The sequence below is a fragment of the Macadamia integrifolia genome, chromosome 4 (genome assembly GCF_013358625.1).
Source record: "Macadamia integrifolia cultivar HAES 741 chromosome 4, SCU_Mint_v3, whole genome shotgun sequence".
Classification (NCBI taxonomy): domain Eukaryota; kingdom Viridiplantae; phylum Streptophyta; class Magnoliopsida; order Proteales; family Proteaceae; genus Macadamia; species Macadamia integrifolia.
Window position 1 is genome coordinate 9,391,328 of NC_056560.1, and position 13,118 is coordinate 9,404,445.

The 13,118-nt window shown below is 37.7% G+C and overlaps 1 protein-coding gene across 1 annotated transcript; it reads right to left on the reverse strand.

Annotated features, from left to right (window-relative positions):
* Positions 1-4,137: 4,137 nt before the first annotated feature.
* Positions 4,138-6,550, reverse strand: LOC122075667 (9-cis-epoxycarotenoid dioxygenase NCED1, chloroplastic-like). Its single transcript, XM_042640785.1, has one exon. The coding sequence runs from the start codon at positions 6,404-6,406 to the stop codon at positions 4,478-4,480; it is 1,929 nt and encodes a 642-aa protein (XP_042496719.1). The 5' UTR covers positions 6,407-6,550; the 3' UTR covers positions 4,138-4,477.
* Between the last annotated feature and the right edge of the window lie 6,568 nt (positions 6,551-13,118).

Genomic DNA, 13,118 nt, shown 5'->3' on the forward strand with positions numbered 1-13,118 from the left:
ATGTACAAAATGTACAAAAGCATCAACATGGGTGGGATGGTCATTTTGTCCCTTTCTGTGTTTGAGCATAGGAGCCACGCTACTTTACATGCTTATTTTGCTCATAAAATTATTATCATAAATTTATCTAATTGACAGGTAAATTAATGTTTTTAAGTCCATTGCCAAGTGAGGATTCGTTGCCGTGTGACAAACTTGGTGGATCCATGACAAAGTGGCACATTATGAAAGGGAAAGAGAACACTACCTCTTGGCGAAGGTACACGCTAGCAAGATGGCGTACAAGAGCATCCTTAATGTGGCTCAATGTGATCTTTTTGCATCTGTTGTGTCTTGGCATAGGTACATGTTAAAGTATAGTACTTTCCTAACGTTATGAAAATGCCACTAGTTTCACTAGTTGTAAGGGTAGTCTCTTTCCTCCTACCCTAAGGAAAAAAAATCTCTCCCCTAAATAATTCTGTTGCAAAAATTTTGTACATTCATACTTGAATAGAAAAACAAGGATAGCTATAACTTTGGTGCGCAAAGTTCATGCTCACCAGGAAGTCTTCAGTTGAAATCTCTTGGTTCTTATCTTCTTATTAGTGGAAAACCAGTGGGATATGAGAAAATAAATTATCACTAACAAAAATAAATTGAATGATGAGAATGAGACTTTTCCAATGAAAAGATTGGGAACATATGCACATGAACACCACCCTAAAATAGAGTTTTGTAAAGAAGGACTCGGACACAATCTTTCCATATAGGTTAAAAAAGTAGTAAGATGTTGAATTACCATGGATGGTGGTAGGTCTCCATTGTCAATTCTCAACCAATCCCTATTAGTCTATAATAAATAAAAAAAATAATCATAGTACCATTCACATGCACCATATGACCAATATACGTAGGGGCAATATTGAGCAGATCAAAGACACTATTTCTTTGGAGATTCGAAGTAAAGTTCTTCATAAATGTCCTGTTTGTATTGATAATAGCAGAAATAGACATCTTACCTATTTGTGGGACCCTTTTTTTATTGCTCCTCTTTACTTTTATTTGATCATGTTCTTACGGGCTCCTCGTTCACCTGGATAGTCTTGGCAATTGTTGAGATGTATTTCTTTTTCATTCATTAAAAAAAAAAAAAAAAGAGGGTTGGGCTTGGGCATGGGATACGATCTGAGCCCTGACCCATTGAACATGAATAAGCGATGAAAAATGGACAAGTGACACATGAAATTAAAAGGTCAAAAGATGGGTGCAGGAGGGAACCGTAGGTTTGGATTGAGGAATGACCAAAACAACCCTTATAATGTTTTTTTTTTGGTTAGTTTACTGGCACTTCGACTAATCCTCAGGGAAACTAGCACAGTAATCCACCACCATGGTCTCAACTTAAATCGTAGATGTATAGGTGGAAAATCGAACCTAGGACCATGTGCTTATCTATGCACACAATCCTCAATTCGTCCTAACTCTTATAGTGGTTGATAGTGCTGAAAAGGATGTGTTTCAACTTCTAATTCTGCATAGAAACATAGACGGTCCTGGGACTCTCTCTTTCTCTCTAATTGTGTGTATGAGAATTAACCTAATGAGAAAAGTAAAGTTGGAGTCCCTTTCTCTTTTCGTTTTCATTTTTATAAAAAATTGTCAGTCTCTCGACTCCAAATTAATAAGAGCCTAACATTCAGCTATCCTTGTTCGTCACCTCCTTGTTCCTCCCCACTTAAGTGTAAAGTTATGGACTGGACGGCAGCGGCCTCTCTAGTCTCTCCGGCAAAGGCCTCTCTCTCTCTCTCTCTCTCACTCACACACACAGAGTTATGTCAGTTCCCAAGCAACCGACAAATAACATCATCAACTCTTTCAGTCATTGTTACTTTGTTTTGGTTGAAGGAAAGCTACAGTATCTTCACAAGATCCCTTCTATTACTTACTACTAAAAAATGATTCCATGCATCACACTTCTTTATTCTTTATTGCTTCTCTTTATTTATTTATATATATAAATAAATAAAGAGAAGCAATAAAGAAGTGTGATGCATGGAATCATTTTTTAGTAGTCTAAGTAAATATGAACGGTCAATAGGAGGATATGTGCGAGTACCTTCAACGTGGGATAATATGATATTTTTACACCCACTATGTCTAAGCAACAGGTACACGTCAGTGCCCAAGAATTCATAGTAATAGCTTATAGCAGTAGATTAACTGTGATTTTTAATTTGCAGCTACAAGGGTCATTACTACTTCTATAGTTACGGATTTCCTCCTATAGAAAAAAGATACCTTATAGCTATAGTTAAAAGAATGCTATAGAGTACTTTATAGCCGGGAGAAAGAGCGTTACCTATTCGCATTCCCACGCCCAGGTATGTAAAGACGTCTTTACCCCTTTAAAACCAAAGATTGTATCTGAGCATTCCTCTTCCTATTTTGATTTTTTTTTTTTTGTTGTTTGATAATGGGATCCGGCTCGTCTCCAATGGCTGATGCTCCAACGAGCATCCAACAATTTTGCGATCGACACGTGTATTTCGACAAATTCGACGGTCTCCTCCCGTCTCTCTCTATTTGGTATCTAATAGAACCACCCAAAACCCTAGTGATTTGCATCATTGCTACTATCTCCGCTCGCCGTCAACATCGTCGCTTTGGGCAACTCCTCTTAGCGAGGTTACTCTTTCTCTCTCTCTCTCCTTGGATTTTCCTTCTTGTTTTTGGTTGTGCGGGTTTTGCAAATTAAGTTTGGTTTTCAATTGACTTTTTTGTTAGCTCTTGCCTGAAGTTTGGCAAGGTTTGTGATTTTGTTCTCTTTTATGCACCTTCATCTGGTCTCGCTGTAGTTGGCAAAGGAGGAGGAAGGTGAAGGACTCTAGTGATGCTGGAGAGAAGGTTTTGACGTTATCATCATGGTGGGGCTTATATACAAACACAACTACCACCAAGAACACTTGTATTACAAAGGAAGAGAAAGGTTTCAGTTTCATCGCCTCTGCAATCATTCGGTGAGGGGAGGAGAGATAGGTCGGAGTTCGTCGAATTGTTGAATTTTTCATCTCCACGTGTCGACCATCAACAAGCTCATTGGACGTTCATTGGAGCATTAGTCATTGGAGACTAGCTAGATCCTTGATAACGTCTTTTGATGTTCTTTCAAATTTTTTGTTACACGTGCAAAACTCTCACGTGTGAACAAAGGTTCATGGTTCTCCCACGTGAATAATGGCCATTCTTTATTTGACATGAAATTAAATTAAAATTACATAACCTTTTTTTTTTTTTTTTTTGGTAAATAAAATAACATAACCTCAACGTGTGACAGGTCCGCATTTTCCGGGGCTTTGACTGAAATTAGGTGCTAATGTGATAGTAAAGGGGTCCATCTGACTCACATTGACCGTTGGTGGGTATTTCGGTTTTAGTGTAAATCTCTTTTTTTTTTTTTTTTTCTTTTCTTTTCTTATTTACAAAGAGCGAAGACTCTCTCTTTCCTCCGACTCAGCTCAGCACTTGCTGAGTCAGAGTCAAGTTTCTCTCTCTCTCTCTCTCTCATCAGCAATGGCTAACTCAAACTGACTCGACCTTCCCCTTTTTAGCCCATTTTTGGCAACGGAAACAACTTACTTAAAATATTTTAAAAATTAAAGCATAGTATTATTGAATTAAAATTATTTAAAATTTTAAAAATGGGTCATAGCCATCTTCCACTTTTGCATTGAATTATAGATGTCACCTCTTCAATGGGTTGGGTCTTGATTGTTGACCTATGGATGTGACACATGGCAAATCAGGATGTTCTCAAATAAATGCCTATATTATTCATTATTTTCCCTATTATTTAAGGTCTTAAAAGTTTTTTTTTGGTAGGATGATTTTAAACAGAATACTAACTCTTTGAAATTTATGGGAAAGGATTTTGCACCGGTGTGCAAGGTTTGATTTATGAAAAACATCGGTAGGGTGAGATTTTTATTCTTCATAAGAAACGGGTAATCATTTTTCAAAGGTATGTGTCAAAGCGTAAGAGTCATACTCCCAGACATGTTCCATTTGTCCAAAATCATATACGATTGATCATGGCTACTAAAAACTAAACAGTAGAAGAGAGAGAAACATTTGAATACTAATAATTACACACTCCTGTAGTCTTGTATCTGTATAACATTTTATAATTTTCACTACTTACAAGAACAGAGAAGAGCATGGATAGTAGTGAAAAGGGAAATACACAAAAACCAGCTGAGCTCGAATACTAACTACAGCCATAAGCTACAAGCTGGTTCCTCGAAACCTCTCCCACCCAAGAAAAAGGAAAAATAACTAACTAAATAACTAACTTAACTAACCGTGGGTGGTTGGGTAAGGTGCAAAAAGACGGCAGACTCCGGGGAGTATCTCTAATCCATTCCCTCTGGCAATCTCTCCTTTGTCACCTCTACCACAACAGTAAAACCATCACCACATGGCTAGCTGGCCTATCTAGCTAGGCTTGCTTCTGCAAATCTTTGGAATTGATAAACGTTCCATGGAAACCATAAGGGACCCTTGAAGGTAGCTTAACTGAAGCTTCAACCTCCAAATTCATGGCGTTTATGATCACAAGCTCTGACTTGGATTTCTTCTCATCATGCATGAATGCTACTATATACCCATCATCCTCTCTCTTTGAATTTGCATCTCTCGGCACAAAGAACGGTTCTCCACCGTATTTCCCATCTCCATATATGAATTTCTTCACTTCTCCGGTCGAGAGATCGACCTTCGCGATACCGGAAACCTTCGGCCAGGGCTCTGCAATAGCGAGGTAGGCGAATTGGGTTTTCCTCCCCAAAAGATTACGGTTCACCATCCCTGCTTCCAGGTTCAATTGATCGGAATTGGAACCGGCGATGATGGGCCGGCGAGTTGATTTCCCGGTCTTGAGGTCGAGCCGGATCTCGGACAGAACACTCTTGAGCCCTTCATCGCATTCGTTGAAAATCGAATCGGGTGGAGTCATGCATGAACCGATCACCACCACCTCATTAGTCTCTGGTTCTTCCCAAGCGTTCCATAGATGGAAACAAAAGCAATCGGGCACTTCGACCCACCGGATTCCTGACGAGTCAACTGCGTTCTTGTCCAGGATTCCGAACCGGGCGGTTTTCTTTTTATCGTAAACCACCGGCGAACCGCCACGAATCATTTCCGGCAACTTGAAAACCACTTGTTGATCTGGGATGACCACGAAATTCTCAGTAATGGCGAAATCGTGCATCATGGTAGGCTCCGCAAGTGGGATTTCGACGTCGGGAGATTTGATTCCGGTTGGGGAGAAGCGGAAGTACTTGAGATATGGCTTTTGAATGACATCGTAGCTAAGAGCGAAGAGTTCGCCAGAGACAGGGTCGAGCTTCGGGTGGGCGATCATGGCAGATTGGAGCTGACCATTGAAATCAAACCGGCCGACGGTTTTTAAGTCGCCAGAGCGGGTGATGCGAACTTGGTAAGGAAGGTCGTCTTCTGACATCGCGAGGAGTCGGCCGTTGAAATAGACGAGGCCCGCGTTGGCGACTCCGGTGCCGTGGTGGTGGTCGACGAGGCCGAAGAGGCCACGAGCGTAGAAAAGGAGAAGGCGAGCTATACCGGTGTGGCCATGGAGTTCGCCAATTGCTTTTGGGAAGACAGGACGGCCTAGAGAGCGTTCCTGAACGAGGCGCTGTGTTTCGGTGAATCGGCAGGCATAGTTGGCGGCGCCACCAGTGATGGATACGGCATGAATCATGCCGTCCCCATCGAATAAATGGTGACCTGCGACGGGCTCAAATAGGGGATTGGCGCCGTTCCTGACGTAAACCCCGTCAATGCAATCGGGAATTTTGCCGGCGACAGGGAGGTGGTGCTCGACAGGATGTTCCGGTACGGGAGCGAAGTTTCCGGCAATTTGAATTGCTGGATCGGCTGTTTTGGGAAGTGGGTTTTGGCTTTCGCTGGAAACTAAGGCTCCTTCCACTACATTCAAGGCCATGGCTGCAACCCTTTGGAAGAGGTTACATTGCTGCTTACCCTTACCTTGAGAGTTAAAGGAATCCAACTCTTTTCTTCTTCCATCTCTGTTTCTTTCACGGTCTCTTGCTCTTTCTGCTTCTTTGGGTTTGGACTTGGGTTTGGGTTTAGGGAGAGGTGGGGATGCAGTACTGGTGGCTGGATGGTAAAGAGAAGGTGTTTGCTTTGGGAAATGGAGGACTGGAGGAGTTTGTAGAGAGCACCGGAGATGGGCTATCTTATTGGGCTTGTTGAAGTTGATGGACTTGGAAGTGTAGCCCAAATCACAGAATGAAGAAGAAGACGAAGAAGAAGAAGATGAAGATGAAGATGAAGATGAAGGTTTAGCCCATGTGGTAGAAGCAGAAGTTGCTGTAGAAGCTGCCATGATCTTGGGTTTTCGAACTTTTTCTTTCTTTCTATCTCTCTTCAAGTAATAGTGAGTCTATGTGCTTGAGTGTTGTTAGCTAGTGTCTGCAGTTCTTAAGAGTAAGTGAAGGGAAGTAGAGAGAGGTGAAATATGAGGAGAAAGGGAGGGATAGGAGGTATATATAGAGAGAAGAGAAGAGAGAACGGGAGATGGAGGTCCACCTCGACATCTAAGAGAAGACCACGTGGTGGATTTGTGGAAAGGGCACTGGCTTATTGACATCAGAGGATTATAAAGGTGGAAAGAGAGACAAAGCTGCTTAGAAGTGTGACACGACCTCGGTCCAACACACACACATCCTTTATTTCTTTTAGAGAGAGAGAGAGAGAGAGAGAGAGAGAGAGAGAGAGAGAACTATGAAGTCTATGAAGTAAAAAGGTTGTGAGTTGTGACTAATAATAGATGGGGGAAGAGCTCTTGGAAAAAGAAAATAGGGAGAGGTGGGGTGGGGTGGGGTGGGGTGGGGGGTGGAGTTTCCTTAATTTAAGTAAACATCACAAAGGACTTAACATTAGTCTTTGGAAAGAAATGCATTAAATTAAGTTAATCCCACCTGACTGACTAATACACTAATGGCGACTATGGCCCCTTTTCCCTGTCTTACACCGCGTTCCATCCTCATTTGAAGGTCACTCACCCACGTGGCTGTCTTCCCTTCTTCTTTACCCTCAAATCTAGGTCACATCATTGCCCCCACACGCTTGACCGCCCACGCTCACACACACTCACATTATTCTCTCTCTCTCTCTCTCTCTCTCTCTCTCTTACACACACACACACACAATCTCACTCTACTTGCTACCTGATGACTATTTTAAGTGCTTTTATCTCTATATAAAAATTTCATCTTCCCTTTACTGATGTCTAGCATATGCCTCACATATATATAGCCTTAAAGATTCGAATCAGACAAGCACCCATTTAGCATTTTTTTTTTGTTGGTAGAAGCACTTATTTAGCATTAGTTCAAAAAGGGTAATTAGTAGTTTCATTAATATTCATATAATTAATTAATGATTTTAATTATAAAGAGAACCCATTTGGATTTTTCCCTCCATGTAATTGAAAAATATCAAAGATATTTGATCATTTTAATTAATGATCTAGTCTTTTGCAATTTAATTCATTTTTTTAATCAAAATGATTTGTTTTAACCTTAGAAAAAACACGAGAGAATAAACTGAAAGGTGTTTTTGATAATAACATTTCGAATCTTAAATATCAATCCAATGATAGAGTGTCTCACTTAGAGGTCCCCATGGTGATAGGTGTCGGACATTGATTTGTGTATAGATTGTAATTATCTGTGAGCAAATCAGATGGAATTTCATGAGAACTCTAGTTGACAATGATGCATATTGGATTGGTGCCTTCTCATCATGGTTGTCACTTTCTCTTTAAGGGGGAGCCTTTAGTTTTAGATATCAAAACTCTATTATAAGATTGGTTAATCTTTAATTGTTATACATGAGTGTCCTTGTTAGTTAATTATTGTTCTTGTCATCCCCTTTTAGTTATTAAACATCGATTAGGGAAATAAGTGCAATGACGTTAAAGAAAAGGGGATGAAAATTAATGAAATATAATTTAAAGGCAAGGGTCTATGAGCTCATAACATAGGCTACATCCATAATTATTTATATTTTTATTCATTTTATTTTAAAAAAATGATAAAATAATCAAATATGTCTGGGCATAACCTACACTGAGAGACACTTTTCCCTTAAATTAAAGAACAAAAAGAAGACAATGAGTAACATGATTGGGTGGCTATATATAACTATAAACCTAGCTAGTAGACCTACAAGACCTTATTAATTAGAAGTTGAAATCAAGGGGTTGGAGGGCATATATAGTTGGTTCCCCACAAGATGGATTGACAGATCTTGGGCTATCCATAAAATGTTAATTTGATTCACCTATACAATCGAAGTAGGTGATAACAAGCTTTTACCAACTAAATACTGATAACTAAAGAAGCATATTTTAACACTAGAAGTCATAAAATATAAACAAAATGAGCAAATGGGTTACTTCTTATGGGGGGGCAACTGATGGTTAGGTACCCTAATAAACGGCATTGCCCGTCTGTTCACATTGTCATTTCATGTTAGCAAATCTCTGGTAGAGAAGATCACTACTTCTTTATTTTTAGGTAAAGATTCGTCACCCATCTCGCTAGTATTACTTTATTATAAGAGGATTCCAACTCTTAATCATCAGCTAATAGACGTATCCTTCTTTTCCATTTATTTACTATTACAAGTATAATTTTTTTTCTTATATATATGTGAAGCTAAGACTCCCTAATGTCATGGATGACTCTAAACCACAGCAATTCATCAGCAAGGGTGGAACATATATTATTATCTAATTGAATATATATATATATATATATATATAACTAGGAAAGATGCTCTTTTCAACCTTAGTCGTCTGATTGCATATGAAAAACCAATCGATACTCTTAAATTCATATAATCCACATGTCTACACGAGGCCATTGATACACTTGGAAATCAGATCAGATCCATTATAATTATTTTAAAATAAGATTAATAGTTTATTAATAATTTAATCTACGGCGCCGGCTTTATTCATCTATTTTAATGCTTTTTGTATAATATAATTATTAAACTATTTATATTGATTCTCATTTTGATTAAATTAATGATGCAAGCATGTAGTTTTGCCTAACGATAGAAGCATAGTTCCACACGACACTTTCAAGTCCAATGCGATTAGAGAAGAAAGAAGAAGAAGAAATAAAGAAGCTTGGAAAAAAGAATGACATGGTTTCTTTTAGAGAAGAACTTGATCTCCTGACCCAAATCGGCCAACCCGTAAACCGGTTAATGTATTATTGGATGTGGGTTCCCTTTTGGTGGTGTGGTCATATGGTTATGGTTTCTAAATATGTTTACATTGACAGTTTTTCCTATGTTAGAGATAATTTAATTTTGTTCATAACTAATAAGAAATCTCTCTATTGTTCATTTTGTTGTAAAGAGATTTTGGTCTAAAACGCATTTTGAGGTGAGAAAAGAGAAGAGAATCAAGTATCAGAATGTGTTTTAGACTCAAAATCTATTTCGAGAATGTATATCAAATACAACCCATGTTTTATCTTACTAGTCTCGATCTTCCATAATTAAGAAAAATCATAATAATCCCATATTTATGATTTTCATATTCTTTTTTGGCAATCTATATACATATACATGCTTTTGTGATCCTATTAAAGGAAATTGATGGAAGTGTGTGTGCTTTTTTATATATCAATGACATGGAATGGGCTTGCTAAGACAACGTGCAAGGCCTTCTTTTTGTAAAGGATAAGAAGTGTATAATCCACTTGCCATATATCTTAGTTTTCCTCAGTACATTGGCCCTTTTTAACTATCGTTACAGTTCTCAAGAGCCACAAATTATGATACTTAATTGGATCCCAATTGTATATATATATATATATATATATATATGCATGTCATTTTACATAGTCTATTTTGTACGCAATAAAATGTGAAATAAATGTCGATCATGATCATGAATTTGGCTTCTTTATTCTCTTACTTGATGTATATCATGAGGCTGCTCTTTCCTAATAATTCAAGTTTTTTGGTAAAACGGTAATGAATATGGTATGAGATCGAGTAAAGCGGTAAAATGTTTGATTCCTAGAAAGTACATTGGAAATTTTTTTCCGACATTTTTCTATATCAAGCCATACCAAATTTGTAACCATTGTGGGACCAGCTAGCCAGCATATGACTGATATAAGATCAAAACATACCACAACATTTCGGAACTGACATCTAGGATGGCCCACTTCGGATTAGGAAGCCATTTTCTAAGCGTTTCCACTCTGCTCTAGGGTCTTTGTGTAGAGGCAGATAGTCCTTTCCTAGTTATTTCACTTTGGCATCAGGTTGCCTCTTCTATGAAGAAAGTTAGGACTGAGGATCTTGGAAGAATTTCAATCCCATAAATTGACTTATAAAACGAGAGGAACTAAGACTATATCAATCCACACCAAATCTCTTTCATGACTGATGTGGGATCAATCCCATATCACTGACATGAGATTATAACCGTAAATGATGTTAGCTTGCCAAGTGGGCTTTTTTAACCCAAGGGGGTAGTGCAGTTGGTGAGCAACAAACTTGATACGAGCTATAAACTCGGACTTCCTAAGTTTGACCCCCACCAGGCATACCTTGGGCCACTCGTACGGCAGTGTTTAGTGCTCTTCATTGCTTTCAGTGAGAGTTGAATGATTCTCATTCAACCTCGGTATGACCCGGTTTATGCGATTGTGGGATCAATATTTGCTTGCGGGACAAATTAGGCTCAAGGCCTAGATACCCCTCGTTAGTAGAGAAAAAAAAAAAAGCACTAAAGACAATATGCATGGTGCAATATGATTCTTGAAGCATTAATTTGGAAATTTTAATTTTCTTCAAGACTAGATTTAACTATGTCAATTAAAAATATTGATCTAAAAATGGAGAAGTATCTTTATCACTTCAAGTTTAAAAAAAAAAAAAAATCTGGTATTTACGAGTAATTTATATCAGTGCTCCTAATCCAGCTTTTGATCTATACTTAAAAATGAAAAACGATTAGTTTAATGATAATCAGTGGAGGCTGCAGTTAACTAAGTCCCCAGATCACAAGGTTGGATGAATAGAATATTTAACAACTATAGTGCGATTTGTTTAATGCCCTGATAACATGAAGTTGCTAATCATGCTTTAAGGAACTAATGAGGCAATTGGTGCAGTGATCAAGAAGTTGGTTAATGACGTTGCTAGCAGTTAAGCACGTGAGAAGCACAAGAAAATTTCAGACATGGACAAGTAATAAACATGTGATATTGATCAGAGGATATTTTTTTTTTTTTTTTTTATGAAGTATTGATCAGAGGATACAATTAATACATATTGGTCAAGATTCTAATTATTGCATTGGTATATATGAACCCATGAAGGCACTTGCGTTAAGTTACAAGACACCTGGGATATCAATTTTTTATTCACCTCAGATAGTAGTTTAAGGAAGGGATTGTCTCAATAAAATCTTTATCTATATAAGTGTATTTAGAATATATATAATTCTTTTGTTATAATTTTTCTGGAACTAATAACGAATATCCAGATCTTCGCCTTGATTAATCTCACGAAGTTCTTATGTTCCTTGGAGAAAGCTCTCACTGCTAGGTGGTGAGCTAAATGAACATTAGGTCTAGACTTCTTAACAAAGATATTATACTTAACGAATGGAAATAAAATTGAAAGTGTCATAAATTAATGGAAAGATGTTCCAAGACCAGCTTCTTGTGCTCTCCCAGCCTATCATTGAGGGTGTCAAACATGATGGTTCTGGGTAATTGGGACTCTTCTGTATCAGTTTTGATCTCAAAGGGACCAATCATATAACTGTTTGTATATTAAATGGTTCTAAAATTAGGATATATGATAACCTTGGGCTCTGGGACTAAATGGCATTGAATGTCGTGAGACCCGACTCTTGGGGTTAATTGATGTAATATTGAATTGGCACCATGAAATTAGAAATTCTGCCACTTTTTTGGAAAGATAGTGGGATTTTCAGATGTTGAATCATTACCTAGATTAGGGTATAGGATTCACAATTAAATTGGCTCCTAGGATAATTGGGCTAACCACGAGATCTAGATTTTATCAAAATACACTTCAGGATGCTGGTAGGCACCATAGACAACCTAATAAAATTGGTCTTCCATTTACTTGATATTTATTAAAGAATGAATATTTTCTAGAAAATATTAAATCAAATTTTAATTTGAAGTACCATACATATATTCACATAGCCTTTTTCAAAAGGTTAAATATTTATTACAATTTTTTCCCTCTAAAGGGGATCACACCTGGATACATTTGAAGGGGGTGAAGAATAGATTCTACTGGCTCGACAATGCATAATTATAGCATAATCTCTAGTTCTAAGTGATCGAGTTGATTATAGAGTACTCTCTTCCGGTAGTCGAGAGCATAATTATAGAATAATCTCTAGTTCAAAGTTAGTACACACAATATAACACTAATATATATCTCAAGAATAAAAAAGGAAATGAAAAATAAAGTACTTAAAATGAGGGGAAAAGAAAAAATTATAAAACTCATAGGCCTAATAATTATGGGGTTCTTTCTTCTCATGAAAAATCTGATGCGTTTCTTATTGAGAATATTTTTTTAAACGAAATATATGATCTTAGATTGTTTGGATTTGAATTTACTTGGACCAATCAGAGATCTTCAAGTGATAGGATTTCCTGTAAAATTGATCGGGTTCTTGTCAAAGATGGTTGGCTCTCTTCTTTGCCCACTTCTGACGCTAATTTTGAGCTTTTGAGAATATCTGATTATAGTCCAATTATGATCGCTATTGCCCCTTATGTTTCATTTGCAACAAGCCATTCAAAATTTTTGATATGTAGGCCTTCCATAATAATTTCCTTCCCCTAGTTTCTCAGGATTGGAATTCTCCAATTAGGGTTAGATCTTACCACCTTATCATCTTTGCTAAAAATTAAAGTCTATTGAGCATTCATTGAAATCTTTGAACAAGAACTAATTTGGGAATATTTCACATATGTGAAAGCTTGTAGGCCCCATATTTACATGGTCCA

Bases quoted from the DNA above. Each gene is read 5' to 3' on its own strand.
- LOC122075667 (XM_042640785.1), bottom strand. From the start codon at position 6,406: ATGGCAGCTTCTACAGCAACTTCTGCTTCTACCACATGGGCTAAACCT.